The following is a 24,167-nucleotide window of genomic DNA, read 5'->3' on the forward strand; positions in this document are numbered from 1 at the left end:
TCATGTATATGTGTTATTTATTTATTTTATTTATTTATTTATTGTTCCGTGGGACCAAATTAAGGAGAAGTCTCCATGATCATGGAACGAGTCAATACATGAAATTATAACACGATATTAGAAACAGATAAAATGAAATATAAGAAAAACATATTCAGGTGACAAGTCGTAAGTTTAAATAAAGAAAATCAACAATGTAACACTGGAATTTGCTTAATTTTTTAGCTCTTCCAGTAGCTCCTCGACAGAATAGAAGGGGTGAGCCATGAGGAAACTCTTCAGTTTAGACTTAAAAGAGTTTCGGCTACTGCTAAGATTTTTGAGTTCTTGTGGTAGCTTATTGAAAATGGATGCAGCAGAATACTGCACTCCTTTCTGCACAAGAGTCAAAGAAGTGCATTCCACATGCAGATTTGATTTCTGCCTAGTATTAACTGAGTGAAAGCTGCTAACTCTTGGGAATAGGCTAATATTGCTAACAACAAACGACATTAAAGAAAATATATACTGTGAGGACAATGTCAGAATTCCCAGACTATTGAATAGGGGTCGATAAGAGGTTCTCGAACTTACACCACATATAGCTCGAACAGCCCGTTTTTGAGCCAAAAATACCCTCTTTGAATCAGAAGAATTACCCCAAAAAATAATACCATACGACATGAGCGTATGAAAATATGCGAAGTAGACTACTTTTTGTGTTGAAGTGTCACTTATTTCAGATACTGTTCTAATGGTAAATAAAGCGGCATTTAGTTTCTGAACAAGATCCTGGACATGGGCTTTCCACAACAGCTTACTATCTATCCAAACGCCTAGGAACTTGAACTGTTCTGTCTCGCTTATAATATGCCCATTCTGTCTGATCAAAATATCGGTTCCTGTTGAATTGTGAGTTAGAAACTGTAAAAACTGAGTCTTACTGTGATTTAGCATCAAATTATTTTCCACAAGCCACGAACTTATTTCATGAACTACATTATTTGTTACTGTTTCAATATTACACACAAGATCCTTCACTATCAAGCTGGGGTCATCAGCAAACAGAAATATTTTTGAATCACATGTAATACTAGAAGGCATATCATTTACATAAATAAGAAACAGCAGTGGCCCCAGCACCGACCCTTGGGGAACGCCCCACTTAACAGTGCCCCATTGGGACTGAACATCACTACCACACTCAACATTGCGGAGAATTACCTTCTGCTTTCTGTTCTTAAAGTAAGAAGCGAACCAATTGTAAGCTACTCCCCTTACTCCGTAATGGTCCAACTTCTGCAGTAATATTTTGTGGCCAACACAGTCAAAAGCCTTCGTTAAATCAAAGAAAACACCTAGCGTTCGCAACCTTTTGTTTAATCTGTCCAAAATCTCACAGAGAAAAGAGAATATAGCATTTTCAGTTGTTAAACCATTTCTAAAACCAAACTGAACATTTGACAGCAAATTATGTGAATTTAAATGCTCCAGTAACCTTGTATATACAACCTTCTCGATAACTTTAGCAAACACCGATGGCATAGAAATAGGTCTAAAATTGTCAACATTATCAATGTCTCCCTTTTTATAAAGTGGCTTCACTACAGAGTACTTTAATCGGTCAGGCAACCGACCACTCCTAAAGGAAAAGTTACAGATATGGCTAAGTACTGGGCTAACATACATAGAACAATACTTCAGTATTCTGCTAGATACCCCGTCATATCCATGAGAGTTCTTGGTCTTTAGTGATTTAATTATTAATTCAATCTCCCTCTTGTCAGTATCATGGAGGAGCATTTCAGGTAACAGTCTCGGAACACTTTTTTCTAAAAGCGCTATATGATTCCCTGTTGGGACTAGGTTTCTATTTAGTTCACCTGCTATATTCACAAAGTGATTATTAAATAGTGTACATATATGCGACTTATCAGTAACACGGACATTCCCACTACGCACTGATTCTATATCCTCGACCTGTCTCTGCAGACCAGCCACTTCCTTTACGACTGACCATATGGTTTTAAATTTATCCTGAGACTTAACTATTCTATCTGCATACCACATACTTTTTGCCTTCCTAATAACATTTTTAAGCACCTTACAATACTGTTTGTAATGGGCTGCTGCATTTAGATTTTGACTGTTTCTAACGTTTTGATATAATTGCCACTTTGTTCTACAAGATATTCTTATCCCTCTAGTCAGCCACCCAGGCTGCATGTTTGTGCTAGTACCCTGTTTTGAACGTTCTAACCGAAAGCAACTTTCAAAGAGCATGAGAAAAGTCTTGAGAAAAGCATTATATTTATCGTCTACTGTATAAGCGCTATAAACATCTTGCCACTCTTGTTCCTTGATAAGGTTTACAAAGGTCTCTACAGCAACTGGATCAGCTTTCCTAAACAGCTGATGACTATATTTAACACGTATTGCAGCACAAAAACCTTTTAGAGTTAAAATTTGTGCATCATGATCTGAAAGGCCATTCACCTTTTTGCTAACAGAATGCCCTTCTAGTAATGAGGAATGAACAAAAATGTTGTCTATGGTTGTTCTACTGTTCCCTTGCACTCTCGTTGGAAAGAAAACGGTTTGCATAAGATTATATGAATTATAGAGGTCTACCATCATCCTCTTCCTTGCACAATCACTTATACAATTAATATTGAAGTCACCACATACAACTAACTTTTTGTGTTTCCTATAAAGTGAACCAAGAACCTCCTCTAGCTTTAGCAAAAATGTTGTGAAATCGGAGTCTGGGGATCTATAAATAACAACAGTTAGCAGTTTAGCTCCGTTAAATTTAACCACACCTGCACAACATTCAAACACCTTTTCAGTGCAGTACTTTGAAACATCAATTGACTCAAATGGGATGCCGTTTTTCACATACTCCCCCACACCGCAAAGAGCTCCTCGAAAAGCTGCCAGCCAACCTCTATCCTGGTAAAGGAAGCCTCTGAATTATCTCCTTATTTAAGAAGTGTTCAGGTATACCAATAATTTCAGAGTCAACATCTATAAGCAGTTCACTAACTTAGAATCAGCATTCGTAATAATTTTGATAATGTTGTCTTCTAATGACTGAATTTCAGTTCATATCTTCAGTGACTGATCTGTTGTATCAAATTGTAGAAATAAATTAAGATCTGTTTACACCATGTTGTTTTACGCACAGATATATCTTACAGATTTCTTATTGAACTTCACTTTATACCATATGCAAATGACACTGAAAGTCTGCAGAGGAGTCACAAACAAGAATACATAGTTTAGATTTACTTTTATTTATGTACATTTCACTTAAGATAAAAATGAGACATGAAATATGTTCCTGCAAATTAAAACATTATAAGAAATGCATGGAAGAAGTACCAAGATGTGATTGTTTCTGTGTAAACATCATGTACCTTTAACCATAGTATTCATAGTGATGTTCTGAAACATGTTCTAGGTGTTGGCATTAGAGCAGCTCTATGCATTGGGAGCTTTAAATCATCATGGGGAACTTACAAAGCTTGGCCGAAGAATGGCAGAATTTCCAGTTGATCCCATGATGGCCAAAATGATTCTCGCTTCAGAAAAGTAAGTGAGAATGCATGCTCTACTACTTATTTGAAAACTGATAACACAGTGTAAATTCTTTATTCAAGATAGAGCGAATAGTTATTTCTGAAATATTTGGCTTCTTGTGTGACCCACAGCAAATAAACAGTAGCAAAATTTGTAGTTTCTAGAGCAAAGACTTCATGTTCGGGACAAAAAAAAAAAATTGTATGGATGTCTACACAGATGACAGGTGCAACAGAATAATGAATCATTTGGATTCCCTTAACAGAAACGTTCAAAAATAATAATGACTTATTTAATTGATTTTTTCTAAATTATGGGATCAACTCTTCTAGAGTCTGTGGTAGTGTTGATGGATAAATGTTGTCCGTAATGAAACCTCCAGAAAAAAATCACGGGATGTCAAATCTGGTGACTGTGGAGGCCAGCTGAGAAGTACTAAGTTGCTCTGTTTGACGACCAATCCAATGGCTTGGCAGACTTTCACTCAGATATTCATGTACTTTGGGACTTCAGAGACAGCGTGCCTTGTCATGTTGAAAAATGAAGTTTTCCTTGTTCAGCTTCAGAAACAACCAGTTTTCTAACATAGCAAGATACTGCTGACTGTTAACCATGTTTCCATCAACAAAGAAAATACCATAAGCAGATGAGTGGGATATCACACAAAACACATTGACTCTGGGTGAATGTCATACATGTTCTGTGCTTGTGGGTTCTATAGGCTCCAAATTTGAACATTGTATTTGTTTGTTTGCTTTCCCAGTAAGGTGGAAAATCAGTTTCATAACTGAACATGATGCATTGGGCAAAAGTGTTATCACTGTCAGTCACATTCTGAAGCTCATCAGGAAATGCCACTCATTTGCATTTGTCGTAATAACATAGAGCCTGTAACAGCTGTTACTTGAATGGCTTCATAACTAACTGATGCCTCAGAATGTGACAAATAATTGTTGTAGGCCGTTGCAAACCCTGACTGGCACGGCAAGTTGATTTTGTAGGACTGTGTTGGAAAGCAGTTTGATTTCATGCAACATTTTTGTTGGAAACATAAGGACAGCCAGGACTCTTTCCTTTATATACATTCCTTTGTCTACAAACTGTTGGTATGGTATGTGCGTGTTCTGTTCATTTGGAGGATCAGTTTGGTACCTCAACCTGAAATGTCCTTGCACTGCAATCACAGAATTACACATTGTAAACTCGAGAGCACAAAATTATTTCTGCTGCGAAGTGGCAATTTTGGAACATGTGGAGGTAACCATCCAAACAGAAGACAATCAACATCTAGCAACAATGAATATAGAATAGACAATGTATTCGTTCTTCCAATAACCAAGCTGTGGCACAGCAATCAATAGTTTTGCCAACATAATTAAGACAGCTTGTTCAGATGCCTAAAATGAGACCCTACTTTGTCATGCAGCAGAAATACATTGGAGCTCCTGGAGAATTCTCATCTACCAGAATATGTCATTAAAAATTTAGAGCACAAGTTCCCAGACTTAGGTTGTATGGATTACCTCAAGTCCACACGGAATGTATTCATTGAGGTCATGGCCACTGTGAACATCACATCAAAAACTCGCAGATGTTCATTGAGAAAATTAAACAAATTAGAGTTGGCCCAAAAGATGTTTTAGTCAGCCTGGATGTGGTCTCACTATTTACAGAAGTTCATGTGGAGGACACATTGAAACTGTTGGCAGAACGTTTTCCTCCTCAAATGATAAAGTTGTTCCGACATGTTATTAAGACCACCTACATCTTGTACAGCAGTAAATTTTATGACATGATGGATGGAATGGCTGTGGGTTGTTTCCAGAAGTGACCCCCCCCCTTTTTTTTTTCTTTTTTTTTTCTTTTTTTTTTTCTCCTCCTGGGAATGTGCATTAGATTCGGCTCCCATTTGACCATCTTCACTTTATCATTACATTGACTACATGCTTATGATCTGGTGACACGACGTAAAAGCTCTTGGAACATTTCCAGGGACATGTGAACAGCTTGCACCTAAATATCCAGTTCACCATTGAGACAGAGAAAGAGGGAAGACTACAGTTTTTAGATGTCCTGGTACAACGGAAGTCAGCTCAACGTCTCAGCCACTCTGTGTACAGCAAGCAACCACACACTGATTTTTATCTTAGTGCCCAGAGTTTTCACTATCCAGTCCAGAAGAGAGCAGCTTTAAATATGCTGGTACACAGAGCAAAAACTGTTTCTGACAAGGACCTCTTGGGTTTCAAAATTAATCATGTGAAGTATGTATTCTGAAATAACAGTGGTCAATCACGTGATATCAAGTCAGTGTTCTCCAAGAAAAGGAAACGTGTAAATGTTGAACATTCACTTGATGAAGCACTGATTGCATTCCTTCCCTGGTACGTCGCTACCATCCAGCAAAATAGGCAGATTCCTGGGAAGACAAGGTATCAGATCTATTTTTTGATCTCTTACGATGATAAAGCAGATGCTATTCCCTGGAAAGGACAGTCTTGACTTCAGTGTTCCTGGGATTTGCAACATTCCATGGGAGTGTGGAAGCAGTTACATTGGTCAGTCCATCCGCACCGTTTCTGACCACTGTCCAGAACATCAATGGTATATTAAAAATCGAGAACTGGAGAAATCAGCAGTTGCTGAGCACAGCATCACAAACAAACATAAAATACTGTTTGATGAAACTTAAGTTTTGTCCCAGGCTCCCACATACTGGAACTCTGCAATTAAAGAAGTTGTAGAAATAAGTATGTGTGAAAAAACTTCAAGCATGACAGCAGATATAATCTTAGCTGTACATGGAAGTGAGCTGTCGATGTAGAGAAGACCCAGAGACATTCATCACAATGTTTATGCTGTGATGGGAGAAGTTGTGCCACTGGCACAGACATTGACACTATCTGCGACAGCAAGACCTAACTACCAATCAGTCAGAAGATGTCTTTGAGCTGCTTAAGGCCACCACAGCAGCAATTTTGACAATCAGTTGCTCCTGATGAAGGTGATGGTGGCATTCACTGGAAGCTTGAGGTTCTACGCTGAATTGATGTGGCAAGAAGTCTGAGAATATTTTATTCAACAGTGCCACCGCAAAAGACTTCATTCACATACAACACTTCATAATACATACATTCTTTTTAAAACACCCTGTATAGCTAACAACACATGAACTGTAAGTCATATTCTCGGCACCATTGTTTTGTGGGAACTTGGTCAGCCATACATGCCATTTGGATTTGTGAATGTGCAAACTTCTTAGAGGAAAACAAAATGTAGAAGATCAAGATTATAAGGTGTACTATGTGGCAAAGATACTGCTCATGTTCACAATCTGCCCACATTCACCTCATTGCTTGTATCAGTGGCCAAATCAACATTTCAGAAAACCTGGAAAGCACCAGTCATGTTTGAGTAACTACAGTAGTGTTGATCATAAAAGCTGTACAGGAAAAATCCTCCACTGAATGGTGAACCACCACCTTGTCTAGACTATAGGATCCAGGTATCCCTGTAACCACTTCGAGCATGGGTTTATGAAGTATCCTCCCAGTAATGTTGTAGTTTGCAAACTGAAGAGCAAATGAGCACATCTTGTCTCTCATCCCAGTTGTCACAAGAAGCACTTCAGGCCGTTTCAAAATCTTATAACTACCATATTGAAGTGTGCTTTCCAAATAAGAGGCAATGCAGTTTGTAGGCACTCATGGGAAATGTTTATTTTCCACTAAATGCATTCACACTGCACAAAAAACAGAAATGAGTAACTAGTGTAAGGATCCTACATGCATCACCATATGTTGCATTTCATCATTACATGGGAAATTGAATTTTAGTCACATTGTATGGCAGTTGTATCATAATTTTGGGCAAGACCAATTCTCTCATCACAAGTGCTACTCACTTTATGGTTTACAGATTATAATGTAATCTCATTGGAGGCAGTTACACAGTTGGCTGTCCTGCACGGGCATCACCTAATAGGTATTTTATTCACCTACAACTCTACTTGTAAACATATTTTTCTATCCTAATCAGCTTAGGTATAACACAGTTTAAGATCACTCATACTGGTGGTGATGCAAAGAACCTGAATCAAACAGTCGGATCCTGTTGTCGACGATGGCAGCTACTAGAGGCAAAGTCCAGAGTATACTGAAAGTCATAGTTAGCCTACCCAAACAGTCCAGGTAGTGATCTGAATCAGAAAAACACAGACATGATCTATCAATCTACTGTCAGTAGTGCATATTGAGGGCTTCAGAAGATGGGGAGAACAGACAAATGAGAAGCCACGGTCTTTTTGGCATTAGTGGTGGGCCCACGTGACATTTCCATGGTGGTGGCGACTCCCTCCCAGGGAGTAAGGTGTGACTGTGGCATGAGGACCAAGTATCTCGGACATTCCCTCCATGTCTATACTTGGGGAATCCAATCACTGTCAGATACTAAACCCATCACCCCTCTTTTAATTGCCATATAGGGCCAGAAATGGCACTGCCTACACTGATTTTGTGGGAGAAAAGGGGGAGAAGGGGAATTGCTGGAATCTCCACCAAAGGCCCTCACAGTATTTCCTCAACATGATCAGCTGGATTGCATGTCGGTGCTGTTTGTGGCCTTGCCAGACTGTCAATGGTTTCTGGGGTGCCACTAGGTCCTGCCTGCAGGGGAGTGGATGCCAGCCATGGTTCAGATGAAGGTCTCCCATCAGTTCTTCAGTCAAAGAATGCTCTAATTCCGCCGATTTCTTCGTGAGATGGTGCCCTGTTTAGGTGGGTGGGTTAGGGGATGGAAATGGTTTCACCTCCATGGGTCTCATCACTGGCCATTATTGACTCCCTGTTGACACCTAAAATGAGGTTGTTGATTGTGTTAGTGACAAGTAGACTGTTGAGGAGGATTGTCCTTGGCGTGGTTGCAGGAGTCATACCTGATCAGATGCAGGGCACTACATCTCTTTATGTGATGCGGTACTATGCGCTCCTGTAAAATATAATAAAATGTAATAATACTGTACCAACAGCTGTTATTTTGATATGCTTTATTAGGCAACCAGTTTCAATGTTCCAATCATGTCAGCTTTAGGCCTGTTCCATGAATGATAACAAGTACTATTTGTGCATGTCTATGACAAGGCACCAATAATCCTATCTATTTCCGAACTTAATGCGTATATGTGCTCTTCAGACCTGTGGCTACAAACTCAAACACGTGCCACGCCCCACTGCCTACAGTGACACACTGGGTCCACCCAGGGTTCCGGCCAAAATGCAAGCCCATGCAATAATAAGGCTGCATGCATGGGCAGTAGGCCAGTTGTCTGTGTCCATGTAACATTTTGACTGGACTACTTAAACTTATGTTGTGGATTGGTAAGTTGTATGAAAGCTGATGATTGCTGCCCCAGAGTCGGCTGTTGTCATTGTCTTGCGCATCTGACTTATGAAGGTCCTGACCATCTGCTTGGCTTTCGAATTGAATGTTGGGTGGGAAGGGGCCATGGTCAGGTGCCCAATACTGTAGCATTTACAAAAGTCCAGTCATACAGATGCCATGGTGGGAGGTAATCATTCTATTGCAAATATGGTGGAGAGGGCACAGGTGGTAGGGTGATGTGGTGGTGATTGCTACAAGTTAGAAAGGTTGTTGATAACTATCAAACACATTCCTCCTCAGAATGATCTGTTGAAATCATTATGAACATTTGACAGGAGTGCTCAGGTTGAGGCCAAGAGTTGAAACAGTGCCCTAGGACTGAATGTTGGTGGGCACATGCTGACAGTTCCAGACCATAACTTTTATGGTGGTGTCAACACTGGGCCAGTAGATCGTATTCCACACTGTTGCCTCCATTCTACAAATTCCCAAATGTGTAGTGTGGAGATGTTCCGGTATTTTGGTATGGACCATGGACAGAATTGTCACCCTGCATTCAGATTCTTCCATGCCTAACAATAAGACACCACCAGTTGCATTAAGCTGGTGTTATAATGTCAAATGTGTTTATCATGCTGCGTCTGCACCCTTAGGCAGGTACTCTGCCCAACGCCACGTACAGCAGACAATATCCTGCAGAGTAGTGGATCACGGCGTGTTTCTGTTGATGCTTCTTGCTCCGTAATTGGTAATTCATCAAGGGTGTGTCAGTGACTTGTGTCAGAGGCAGAACACACAGCTTTTTGTCTGTCAGACTCTGCATCTGGACTACACAGGAAACAATATTGCATTCACGTTTGAGTGCTGGTGTTCTGATCATGGATATCATAGCTATAGTTACAAAGGAACAATTCCTACCATTGTAGCTGCTACCCTGACTTATTGGGTAGTTTTGAGTGGCAACCAAATAGCGAAGTGAGGGGGCTTGTGATAGGCGATAACATGAAACTTAATAACATAGAGATATTTGTGAAACTTCTTGATGCTGTATATGGTAACTCATGCCTCTTTCTCTATTCGCAACTAAATTTTCTGTACTGCAGATAGTGTTGTAGATACAAATGCAATTAACTGTTCTGTTTCTGCATTGTATTTATGGGAGAGCACTGCACCAATGCCACTTTGAGACGCATCATTGGAAAACATTAAGCATTTGCCTGGGTTGAACATTGCTAAACAAGGTGCTGATCTAAGACACTTTTTAAGTTGCAAGAAAGCTTTTAGGCCCTCCTCTGACCACATGAATTTAACTCTTTTTTTTTTTTTTTGTTTTACACAAAGTTTGAATAAGCAGGGAGGACATCTGGGCCACATTGGGAATGAATTTTGCACAATAATGAACATTGCCCAAGAACAATTGTAGTTGTTTGAGGTGCTGAGGAGCTGTTAAGTTATTGATTGTGTCCATATAATCCTTTGTGGGCATGATCTCTTGCTTACTTGATGTATGTCTGAGGTAGTTTACACTTGGCTCAAAGAAACTACATTTGTTGATGACAATGCAGACCATGACATTGAAGGTGCTCAAATATTACAGGAGTGGTAATGACTCAAAATGGTTATTTGTTACAACAATATATCATATTAACAGAATCTTCCGTCGGTTCTTGGTAGAACAACATTATAATAATAAATGAAAAGCACCAGTTTGCTTTTGTTGTACAATATTATTTTTACTGCTAACCGGTTAGCAGTAAAAATAATATTGTAGAACAAAAGCAAACTGGTGCTTTTCATTTATTACAACAATATATGCTGAATGGAATATTAGTCAGTAAAAACTGTTTTGTCTGACCATCTACAGGCAGCTAAAGGCAACTGAAAATAGACATCACAAGGATCTATTTTGGAAAAATAATCCCTCCGTCCTCCTTTCCCTCAATTTTTCCAACAATTCCTCTAGCTTACGAATGGGATACACATCTAAAGCTTGAGCTTTAATGAAAGACATAAAGTCACCATCCATTTGGCTACTTAACTACTACCATTGGCATTGCCCACAGGCTAGATGATACTGGGAATATTACTTCCATACAATGAAATCTAAATAGCTCTGCTTTAACTTGATTGCACATGCTCTACAAAACTTAGACATTGGTGATTGCTTTAAACATACATAGGCACAACCTAATGTAGGTTCAAAACTTATGTTGCACACACCCTGTATCAAGCTCTTTGAATGGAATTGTGGTTCAAACTAGGTTCTTTTGGTCTGAATTTAGAAACTAAAAAGCATAATATGGTCGAATCCAAAAACATTAAGTGTCATGCAAGAGTTTACTACCAGTATGATTATTTCCCAAGCTGTATGTTTACTTAGCTTGGTCTACAAGCTTGACCCACGACGCAATTGATGGTTCATTGTACCTCACCACTCTGCTCTGAGTGTACTGCAGTTGTGGTGATCTGGTATGCCTGTATGTGTCCAGATTAATCACAGACATGGCTGCACCTGTATCCGAGTGGAATTCTTCTATTACTCCATTAACATCCAGCTGCAGCATGAAATTCTGCAGCCTGTCTGCTGCTGCTGGTGTCACTGCCAAGGCAGATGCATGCTAGATGCCCCAGTTTGCGACTTGCAAAACAGGGGACATCATGGGACAGCAGTGATGTCATCGATGCCTTGGGCCACAATTTGGACATGATTAGGTTGCACCAACTTTTCTGGGAAACTTCGACAGCACACCGTTTGAGGTAGCACAGTGATTAGTACACTGGTCTAGCGTTCAGGATGGTTGTTGAAATCTTCGTGCCACCATACTGATTCAGCCTTTTGTGATTTCCGTACATCATTTATGGAAATTTTGGGATGGTTTCTTTGAAAAGGGAATAGCCAATTTCCTCCCTCACCCTTCCCTAATCAGAGCTTGTGCTCTGTCTCTAATGACCTCTTTGTTGATTGAACAATACGCTCCAATCTTTTTTCCCTCCTCCTTTGACAGCAACATGGAGCAGACTTTTGTATGAACTTATGCTCATTTTGGAACATGCCAACTGCAAACAAAGCTTTTCTCTTGATGTGTGTCTACTAGTGATGAGGACAGTGGACAGCCAACTACCGCTGTAGCTACTGAATGACATCTTGCTTAAATACTGGCACCTAGTAAACCAGATGGCGACTTTAATTGGTTGTCATCAGTTGACTGATGAATGCTACTACTACTGTTACTACTAGTACTATAATTAAGAATGAATTATCATGAAACATAGTTTTTGCTGATGCTGATACTTTTTAAGCTTTGGCAATTTTCAGCACATTGTTCAGGGTTGGATCAGATGACTAAATCCTTTGCATTAATTTTGCCATCAGGAGCTAACATCACAGGAAAAATCACACTTGTGTGGTATGCTTTGCAAATCAGGAGTCTATTTTGCATATGTTTGCTTATGTTGCTTAATACGTTGATTAAATTTGAACCTAATTGTGCATTTGATGACCTTAATATTCAGCCAGTGGAAAAGCTGGAACTGCTAGGAGCCGAGAGTGGGCACAGTTTTTGCACCACTTAGTACACTTTATTACTAGAAGACAGTCAGAGTGCGTACTGACTTTCTGTTCTACTTGGCACCAGTAGAATACAGTTTACGATCATTTGCACACGTGCTAATGCAGAGACCAGTGAAACAAATAGGCAGTTTCATGGTCGATTACAATGGAGTTCACAAAGTGAATGGCAAGAAGCAAAGTCCAGTGTGTAGCAAAAGTAATTATAAGTGTGTGTAAAAAGTCCAGGGTGCGATACAAATCACAAAATTTAAAAATAGCAAGGTCAATCACTTTGCTATCAATAGAACTTATTGAAGGCTTCAGAGAATAGTGAGAATTATTGGTCCAATGAGGAACTGTGGTATTTGTAAACACTGTCACATCAGTAGATGGGCCTATGTGTCATTCTTGTGGTGGCAGTGGCAGTGGCAGTGGCAGTGCTGGTGGCGCACTCTGCTGGAGCAAGCTGCAGGTACGTTATGAAGCGTATCTCTGACCTTTCTCCGTATTTATATTTGGACTGGGTGGGGAATAGGAATCACTGTCAGATACTAACTTTAATCATCTGGAGGCAGCTTGATGGAGGAGTCATCCAGAGATTAGAGATTCTGAGCACGTTTTTGTCCTTCAGATGGCGAAACTTTCCCTAAAGGTGGAAGAATCAACAATCGCCAAAGGCATGAGGATTTAGAAGACAATGGAAACCACTGCAGTAAAGACAAATAATGTGAGATCAAGACGGTATCCAGGTGGACCAGACTCTTCTCCTGATGTAGCCAAAACCTTTAGAGAAAACCTCAGTTCACTTGTATGTGAGTTCCCCAATCATACTGTCGTCATTGGCGAAGACTTTATTCATCAACAATTAAGTGGGAAAATAAGTTTTGTTACTGGAGGGCATGATAAGACATCCTTTGAAACATTACTAAATGCCTTCTCAGAAAACTACCTAGAACAGATAGGTAGGAACCACATGCCTGGTGAAATGTATTGGATCTAATGGCAGCAAATAGACATGACCTCTTTGAGGATGCCCACATTGCAACTGGTATCAGTGACCATGATGTGGTTGTGGCAACAATGATTATCAAAGTACAAAGGACAACTAAACCAAGCAGAAAAATATATATGTTCAGTAAGCTAGATAAAAAATCTGTAGTGTCATATCTCAAAGAGGAACTTGATACTTTCAGCACAAGGTAGTAACATGTAGAGGGATTATGGCTCAAGTGTAAAAGAATAGTTGACCGTCTCTAGATAGATATGTACGCAGTAGAACAGTCCATACTGGAAGCCACTGTAAAGAAACTTCTAAAGAAACAGAGATTACTGCATAATAGGTGTAAAACAAAGCATAGGGCTATAGATAGTGAAATTCTGAATGAAACGAGTTTGGCTGTGAAGAGAGCAATGCGTGGTGCCTTCAAGGACTACTGTAGCAGAATATTGTGAAATGATCTTTCTCAGAACCCAGACATATTCTGGTTGTATGTAAAGACTGTTAATGGCACCAAAGTTAGTGTCAAGTCCCTAGCAAATGAGATAGGTGCTGAAGTTGAGGATAGCGAAACAAAAGCTGTAATGCTTAACTCAATTTTCAAATGTTCCTTTACAAAGGAAAACCCAGGAGAATTGATTGCCCCAATTTAATCCTTGTACCACTGAAAAGATTAATGAATAAGTATTTGTGTCAGTGGTGTTGAGAAACAGCTGAAATCGTTAAAATGAATAACGCTTTGGGGCCTTATGGAATTCCTGTCAGATTCTGTACTGAATTTGTGTCTGAGTTAGTCCTCTTGTAACTATAATCTACCATGCATCCCCTGAATAAAAAATCATGCCCAGTTCTTGTAAAAAGGCACAGATCTCACCCGTCTACAAGAAGGGGGCAGTTCCATAAAACTATCATCCAATATCCTTGACATCAGTTTGTTATTGTATCTCACAATATATTCTTAGCCCAAACATATGAACGTAATGACCTCCTCAATGTCAACCGGCGAAAATTCTGAAAACTTCGACATGTGAAACCCAACTTGTACTTTTCTCACATGACATACTGAAAGCTTTGGATCAAGGAGATCAGATAGACGCAGTATTTCTTGATTTCCGAAAAGAATTTGAATCAATACCTCATCTATGCTTATAGACAAAAGTTTGATCATATGGGATATTAAGTGAAATCTGTGACTGGATTCAGGACCTTTGGGGGGGGGGGGGGGGACACAGCAAGTTATCTTGGATGGAGAGTTGTCATCAGATGTAGAAGTAACTTTGAGTGTATCCCAGGGAAGTGCGTTTGGATCCTTGCTCTTTATTTTGTATATTAATGATCTTGCAGACAATGTTAATAGTAACATCAGGCTTTTTGCAGATGATGCAGTTATCTATAATGAAATACTATCTGAAAGAAGCTGCACAAATATTCAGTCAATGCTTGATAAGATTTCAAAGTAGTGCTGAGGTTGCATATACAGAGAAGGTTGGGATGAGTGGTTACAGGTTTGTTTAATCTGTGGGAGAGTGTCACAGAGATACTGAAGAACTGAATTGGAAGACGCTTGAAGATAGATATAAACTATCCTGATGAAGTCTGTTAACAAAGTAAACCCTAATAACCACCGGTGCTGTGTTGTACGTACCCTCTGCCATGCACCTCATGGTGGTTTACAGAGAATAGATGTAGATGTAAATGTATCCACAGGAAACGTGATCTGCAACCAAAAAAGTGTCATGATGATCTACCTATTCCCAGAAGACTTAGTTCCCCACTCTGATCTCCAGAAGCAGAATGCAGACGTGATCATGTGGTAAAGATTGAAAAATCAATTAAAAGATTGCATTTTACAAATCAAAGCATGTAGTATCAGAAGCCTTGATGTAATAAGAAAACTAGTAAACCTGCAAAGAGAAATTGAAAGCCTGAATATAAATGTAGCGGGTGGTCAGTGAACTGAAATGGGAAGAAGATAAAGATTATATGGGAATGCAGGTTTGCACAGTGAATTTCATTGGTGAATTTTGGTCATTAGCCAATTTGTGGCATCATTTTGTTGCAGTGCTTCAATTATTATTTTACTCATTATCATCAGGCAAAGTCTTCACCTGAAGATGACCATTAGGAAATTCACTGAAACATTGAGACACCATGACACAGCTGTTAAGTTGAAGCAGTTTCATCAAACATAAAGATTTCTGTTAAGTTAAATTTAGGATAATATGAGGTATGTCCACAAAGTAAGTTCTGTTCGGTTATATAAAACAAACGTGTACAGATACAGAAGAAATATTTATTGTACAAAAATCTACAACTGTTAAACTACTTTTCTACATAGTTTCCTAAATTTTGTAGGCACGTGTCATAGGTAGGCACAAGTTTTTGTATGCCTTCTTCATAGAAGGTTGCCGCCTGTGTATTCAACCATGTGGTAACATGTTCTTTCAGCTCGCCATCATCGTTGAAGTGTTGACCATCAAGGACAGATTTTAGGTGTAAGAAGAGATGAAAGTCACTAGGAGCAAGGTCTGGGCTGTACGGAGGATGATCAAACGCATCCCAATGGAATTCCCGTAAGAGTTGTTTGGTCACATTCGCCATGTGAGGTCGGGCATTATCATGGAAAAAAACAACACCTTTTGACAGTAATCTTTGGCATTTGTTCTGTATTGTGCGGCACAATTTCTTAATGGTCTCGCAGTAACAATGTGCATTGATTGTTTGGCCTTGTGGTATGAAATCAGTCAGCAAAATACCTTTTCTATCCCAGAAAATGGTGCACATGACTTTTTGAGGTGTCATGATTTCTTTAGGCTTAACCTTTGTTGGGGATGAAGTGTGCGTCCGTTCCATTGATTGCTGTTTTGTTACAGGGGTGTTGTGCAATACCCAAGTTTCATCCCCTGTGACTATCCAAGAAAGAAAACCATCACCTTCTTCATTGTTGCATGGCAAAAGCTGAAGTGCACTGCCCATCCATTGTTTTTTGTGCTGTTCAGTAAGAATTTGGGTACCCAACATTAGCAAAGTTTTTGAAATTTCAGTTTTTCATTAGCAATTTCATGAATTAGTGATTGTGAGATTTGCAGGACTTCCATAGCAAGGGCACTAAGCGTAAACTTTTTTACGGTTGTGATTAATCTTCTCTTCAGTTGTGTGAACCAGTTCATCAGTAACCACAGACGGGCGTCCACTTCGTTCTTCATCGTGCACTTGATGACGTCCTTCATTGAACAGTCTAACCCATCTTCTGACCATTGAATCACTCATAGCATTCTGTCCATAAACCTTGCAGATTTGCTGATGAATTTCCTTTGGCTTAACTTTCTTTGCATTTAGAAAATGAATCACAGAGCTGATTTCACACATGGCGGCATTTTCAATTACGGCTGACATTATAAAGAAGCACTATAAAGCACACATCGGCAGCAGTGATCTGGAAATGGTGTACTTGTCTTATCCTTGAGTCAGAGTAGTCAGAGTAACTGCGGCTCATGCTTGGAATTGCAGTCATAGCACTGCCACGGATAGAAATAGAAACAAAACTTACTTTGTGGACTACCCTCAAATCAACAGCAAAGAAATTGTGGCTCACAGAAGAAATACTTCAGTGGGTTGATGAACAAAGGAAATGAAAAATATTGAACAGAAGGAAGAAAGACAGCAGCATAAATCACTTGGGAATGAAATTAACAAGAAGTGCAAGGAAGCATGGAAATCGATAGATGTGACGTACATGTACAGACAAACAAATGATTAGAATGTCAGAAAAAGTGGACGATTTATTCAAGAGGAAGAGCTTCACAAATTGATCAAATTAATAAAATGTTGGTTCAGTCCCAGCCCTTATGCAAGCAGTTATTTGATTTGGCATTGGTTGATAGCATTGTTGTGTGTCCTCCTGAGGGATATCAATCCAAAATATGTCAAATTTGCATGTTAGATTGTAAAAATCTCGAGCTGGTTGGAAATCCCTGCCCATAATCCTCCAAATGTTCTCAATTGGAGAGAGATCTGGTGACCTTGCTGGCCAAGGCAAGGTTTGGCAAGCATGGAGACAAGCATTAGAAACTCTTGCCGTGTGTGGGCAGGCATTATCTTGCTGAAATGTAAGCCTAGGATTGCTTTCCATGAAGATCAACAAAATGGGATGTAGAATATAGCTGATGTACCACTGTGCTTTAAGGATGCCATAAACGACAATCAAAGGGGTCCTGCTATGAAATGATAAGGCTCCCCAGGCCATCACTCCTGGCTGTCTGGCCATATGGCAGGTGACGCTCAGGTTGGTATCCCACCGCTGTCCAGGTGGTCACCAGAGCTCAGTTCAAAGTAGGACTTATGACTGAAGACAGTTCTACTCCAATCAGTTGGATCCTAGGCCACAATGACCAGCAAAGTCTCTAGAGATTCCCCAGACAGCTGTACGATACCAATGTTACTGTCACCCACCATATGACCCAACAACCAGGAGTGATGGTCTGGGATACCATTACAATTCATGGCACCGTTTGGTTGTCATCCAAAGTGCCCTTACAGCACAGTGGTATGTTGATGATATTCTACACCCTGTTTTGCTGCTCTTCATAGCACACCATTCTGGGCTTATATTTCAGCAAGATAGTGCCAGCCCACACCTGGAGAGAGTTTCTACTGTTTGTCTTCATAATGGTGAGATAGGTCTATGAATCTCTCCCCAAACTGAGAACATTTTGAGCATTACGGGCAGGGCCATCCAACCAGTTCAGGATTTTTATGATCTAACAAGCCATTTCAACAGAATTTGGCACAATATTTGTAAGGAACACGTTCAACAACTACATCAATTAGTGCCAAGCTAAATAACTGCTTGCTTAAGGGCCAGAGATCGACCAACATGTTATTGATACCAACACGTTATTGACCTGCTTAATTTTTTAAGCTCTTTCTCTTGAAACCAATTTTTGTGAAATTGTAATCATTTTTGTCTTTACATGTACATCGCATAGAGTATAAATTTCGGAGAATGCAAAAGCAAAGGGTTCAACTTAAAAGTGTACAAAAGGAATTCCAGTGTTACATACAGAGTAGGGAATAGGTAAATAGGAAGAGTACATTCAGGGCCTCTATGAAATGGAGAAACTGTGTGTCTGTCAGTCAGTCAACTTGGTAAAAGAAGAAATGGTTGTTGATTTGGAGGATATAGGGCATTCAGTGTTAGAACAGACTTAATGGAACTTTTGAAGTTTTATGATTAAACAAGGCAGGAAAGATAGATAACGTTTCTGCAGAATTTCCAACATTATTGAAGAAGGTGGCGCCAATGTGATTATTCATGTTACTGTGTAGGAGCTATGAGACTGGAGGCAGTATTGGATGTATAGAATGATATCATCCACACTATCCTGAAGCAAGTGCATGTAAATGCAAGAAGTAGCACACAGAAAGCGTGGCAGCTCAAGTTGCTAATTATAATGGTATGCAGAAGAAGAGCAAAGAAAATTGAGGATCTGTTAGATGATGATCAGTTTCGACATTAGGGTAAGTATAGGTACTAGACAGGCAGTTCTGATGTTATGCTTGATAATAGAAGTAAAATTTAAGAAAAATCAAGGCAATTTTGTAGGATTTGCCAACAATGAATAAATGTGTTTCTTGGTATTAAGTGGTACAAATGTTTGAAATCCTCAGAGAAATAGGTAAACAGTATAAGGAAAGACAGGTAACATACAGCATGCACAAGAACCTAGACAAAAAAATCTTTTTCCTCAATGATGAGATTCGCGATGATGTTGCTGTTCTCCATGATATGAGGTGGAATTACAGGACCCATCGAGTGGGATGAACTTTTACAGAACATAGAATATGGATTGAAAGTAAATGAAGAATGACAACAATATTAAGAAGAACCATAAATGATTTTACTGTCAAACTTAGCATCAAAATTGGGCACCTTCTTGTAGATGAAGTGAAGAAATTCTGCTCTTTTGGAATTAAATTAATCTGTGATTTAATAAGCAAGGAGGATATAAGTGAATGTTACTATACTCTTGGTAAGGTCCCAACACATTGTTACAAGTACAAAACTTTATGAGCAGAACTATTATCCTGCACTCAGATTTTCAATAAGAGTCCATGTAAATTTCTCATACTCTGTACAGAATACTATTGGATCATACATTGAGGTGCCCATGGTTTAGACAGCAAAAATGTATGTAAAAAATTCACAGTCAAAGTCACAAGTCCCATCTACAGCTCTGCTTTACAGTGCACAGTTACTGTACTGCTACAATGCTATAAATAATATAATGATTTAGCAGAACTTTCTCACTCAGGATTTAAAAAGTTTAAACCAAGTTACTTATGCATTATCTCGCAAAAAATATTACCGTGTTTGTAATCTCAAACACGTAAAGCTCTTATGCCAACCAAACCAACCTTTCACAGCATCAGTTTTATAGTGCACATTGTAACTGATGGTATTTCATTTCCTGTTGAGAACTGCTATCAGGATTTCAGGCATTCATTATCTGCTCTAATGAGTTTTCATGTGTTCTAAAATGTTTTTAATTTTATACTCTTAAGCCTTCATTTGTGATCATTAAATTATTGTAAAATTTTTTTTTTATGTGTCGCTTGTAGTTTCTCAAATGACAGGCGTTTAGTTGTATGTGATTTCTGTTCTTCTCATTTCTAGGTACAAATGCTCAGAAGAGATACTAACAATTGCTGCAATGCTCTCTGTGAATAGCGCAATCTTTTATCGGCCAAAGGACAAAATTATTCATGCAGACACAGCAAGAAAGAACTTTTTTGTACCTGGTGGAGACCACTTGACATTACTGAACATTTACAGCCAGTGGGCTGATACAGAATTCTCAACACAGTGGTGTTATGAAAATTTTATTCAACATCGTTCATTGCGACGTGCACGAGACGTCAGGGAACAGTTGGCTGGCCTCATGCAGCGCGTTGAAATTGAACTCGTTTCAAACCCACAAGAAACTGTGAACATACGTAAAGTATGCAGTCATTTTGTGTTATTCAAATTTTATATTACTTTTACTTCTGCCAGAAACTTTGGATAATTTATAGGTAATAACATGGTCAGTGAGAACATTATAACCAATCACATAAGCTATATTGAACAACCATAGACTTGAAACTTCCTGGCAGATTAAAAATGTGTGCCGGACTGAGACTCGAACTCGGGACCCTTGCCTTTCACGGGCAAGTGCTCTACCAACTGAGCTACCCAAGCACCACTCACGCTTCGTCCTCACAGCTTTACTTCCACCAGTACCTCGCCTCCTACCTTCCAAACTTTACAGAAGCTATCCTGCGAACCCAGCAGAACTAGCACGCCTGAAAGAAAGGAACCATAGACTTGCTAAAAGATCAGCAAATCACCACAGCTTGGATAGTAAAAGACATCAGTATGTGGTCGTCATGCAGCATGGGTAGGCATGCAGTGGAGCAACTGTTAAACAGGCAATGTCATGGATATTTCATATCATACCATGTTGTTGTTGTTGTTGTGGTCTTCAGTCCTGAGACTGGTTTGATGCAGCTCTCCATGCTACTCTATCCTGTGCAAGCTTCTTCATCTCCCAGTACCTACTGCAGCCTACATCCTTCTGAATCTGCTTAGTGTACTCATCTCTTGGTCTCCCTCTATGATTTTTACCCTCCACACTGCCCTCCAATACTAAATTGGTGATCCCTTGATGCCTCAAAACATGTCCTACCAACCGATCCCTTCTTCTAGTCAAGTTGTGCCACAAACTCATCTTCTCCCCAATTCTATTCAATACCTCCTCATTAGTTATGTGATCTACCCATCTAATCTTCAGCATTCTTCTGTAGCACCACATTTCGAAAGCTTCTATCCTCTTTTTGTCTAAACTATTTATCGTCCACGTTTCACTTCCATACATGGCTACACTCCATACAAATACTTTCAGAAACGACTTCCTAACACTTAAATCAATACTCGATGTTAACAAATTTCTCTTATTCAGAAACGCTTTCCTTGCCATTGCCAGTATACATTTTATATCCTCTCTACTTCGACCATCATCAGTTATTTTGCTCCCCAAATAGCAAAACTCCTTTACTACTTTAAGTGTCTCATTTCCTAATCTAATTCCCTCAGCATCACCCGATTTAATTCGACTACATTCTATTATCCTCGTTTTGCTTTTGTTGATGTTCATCTTATACCCTCCTTTCAAGACACTGTCCATTCCGTTCAACTGCTCTTCCAAGTCCTTTACTGTTTCTGACAGAATTACAATGTCATCGGCGAGCCTCAAAGTTTTTATTTCTTCTCCATGGATTTTAATACCTACTCCGAACTTTTCTTTTGTTTCCTTTACTGCTTGCTCAATATACAGATTGAATAGCATCGGGGAGAGGCTACAACCCTGTCTCACTCTTTTCCCAACCACTGCTTCCCTTTCATGTCCCTCAACTCTTATAACTGCCATCTGGTTTCTGTACAAATTGTAAATAGCCTTTCGCTCCCTGTATTTTACCCCTGCCACCTTCAGACTTTGAAAGAGAGTATTCCAGTCAACATTGTCAAAAGCTTTCTGTAGGTCTACAAATGCTAGAAACGTAGGTTTGCCTTTCCTTAACCTTTCTTCTAAGATAAGTCGTAACGTCAGTATTGCCTCACGTGTTCCAACATTTCTACAGAGTACAAACTGATCTTCCCCGAGGTAGGCTTCTACCAGTTTTTCCACTCGTCTGTAAAGAATTTGCGTTAGTATTTTGCAGCTGTTTCTTATTAAACTGATAGTTTGGTAATTTTCGGATCTGTCAACAGCTGCTTTCTTTGGGATGGAAATTATTATATTCTTCTTGTAGTCTGAGGGTATTTCGCCTGTCTCATACATCTTTCTCATCAGATGGTAGAGTTTTGTCAGGACTGGCTCTCCCAAGGCTGTCAGTAGTTCTAATGAACTGTTGTCTAGTCCTGGGGCCTTGTTTCGGCTTAGGTCTTTCAGTGCTCTGTCAAACTCTTCACGCAGTATCTTATCTCCCATTTCATCTTCCATTTCCATGATATTGTCCTCAATTACATCGCCCCTGTATAGACCCTCTATATACTCCTTCCACCTTTCTGCTTTCCCTTCTTTGCTTAGAACTGGGTTTCCATCTGAGCTCTTGATATTCATGCAAGTGGTTCTCTTTTCTCCAAAGATCTCTTTAATTTTCCTGTAGGCAGTATCTATCTTACCCCTAGTGAGATAAGCCTCTACATCCTTACACTTGTCCTCTAGCCATCCCTGCTTAGCCATTTTGCAGTTCCTGTCGATCTCATTTTTGAGACATTTGTATTCCTATTTGCCTGCTTCACTTACTGCATTTTTATATTTACTCCTTTCATCAATTAAATTCAGTATCTCTCTGTGTTATCCAACGATTTCTACTGGCCCTCGTCTTTTTACCTACTTGATCCTCTGCTGCCTTCACTATTTCATTCCTCAAAGCTACCCATTCTTCTTCTACTGTATTTCTTTCCCCCATTCCTGTCAATTGTTCCCTTATGCTCTCCCTGAAACTCTGTACAACCTCTGGTTCTTTCAGTTTACCCAGGTCCCATCTCCTTAAATTCCCACCATTTTGCAGTTTCTTCAGTTTTAATCTACAGTTCATAACCAACAGATTGTGGTTAGAGTCCACATCTGCCCCTGGAAATGTCTTACAATTTAAAACCTGGTTCTTAAATCTCTGTCTTACTATTATACAGGGTGTTACAAAAAGGTACGGCCAAACTTTCAGGAAACATTCCTCACACACAAATAAAGAAAAGATGTTATGTGGACATGTGTCCGGAAACGCTTCATTTCCATGTTAGAGCTCATTTTAGTTTCGTCAGTATGTACTGTACTTCCTTGATTCACCGCCAGTTGGCCCAATTGATGGAAGGTAATGTTGACTTCGGTGCTTGTGTTGACATGCGACTCATTGCTCTACAGTACTAGCATTAAGCACATCAGTACGTAGCATCAACAGGTTAGTGTTCATAACAAACGTGGTTTTGCAGTCAGTGCAATGCTTACAAATGCGGAGTTGGCAGATGCCATTTGATGTATGGATTAGCACGGGGCAATAGCCGTGGCGCGGTACGTTTGTATCGAGACAGATTTCTAGAACGAAGGTGTCCCGACAGGAAGGCGTTCGAAGCAATTGATCGGTGTCTTAGGGAGCACGGAACATTGCAGCCTATGACTCGCGACTGGGGAAGACCTAGAACGACGAGGACACCTGCAATGGACGAGGCAATTCTTTGTGCAGTTGACGATAACCCTAATGTCAGCGTCAGAGAAGTTGCTGATGTACAAGGTAACGTTGACCACGTCACTGTATGGAGAGTGCTACGGGAGAACCAGTTGTTTCCGTACCATGTACAGCGTGTTCAGGCACTATCAGCAGCTGATTGGCCTCCATGGGTACACTTCTTCGAATGGTTCATCCAACAATGTACGTTCTGTTGCTGTGTGTTTCCATTCCATGATTAATGTGATTTGAAGAGAAGTAATAAAATGAGCTCTAACATGGAAAGTAAGCATTTCCGGACACATGTCCACATAACATCTTTTCTTTATTTGTGTGTGAGGAATGTTTCCTGAAATTTTGGCCGTACGTTTTCGTAACACCCTGTATAATCTATCTGATACCTTCTAGTATCTC

At 39.7% G+C, this 24,167-nt stretch overlaps 1 protein-coding gene across 1 annotated transcript in view; it reads left to right on the forward strand.

Moving 5' to 3' along the window:
- The window catches only part of LOC126262927 (pre-mRNA-splicing factor ATP-dependent RNA helicase DHX16), a 135,093-nt gene that overhangs the window by 84,628 nt on the left and 26,298 nt on the right, over positions 1-24,167 (forward strand). Inside the window, exons 13-14 of the mRNA XM_049959852.1 lie at positions 3,443-3,573; positions 20,164-20,488. Of these exons, the coding sequence (XP_049815809.1) occupies positions 3,443-3,573; positions 20,164-20,488 (456 nt within the window). The remainder of the gene's footprint in view (positions 1-3,442; positions 3,574-20,163; positions 20,489-24,167) is intronic.

Source organism: Schistocerca nitens, chromosome 6 (assembly GCF_023898315.1).
Source record: "Schistocerca nitens isolate TAMUIC-IGC-003100 chromosome 6, iqSchNite1.1, whole genome shotgun sequence".
Classification (NCBI taxonomy): domain Eukaryota; kingdom Metazoa; phylum Arthropoda; class Insecta; order Orthoptera; family Acrididae; genus Schistocerca; species Schistocerca nitens.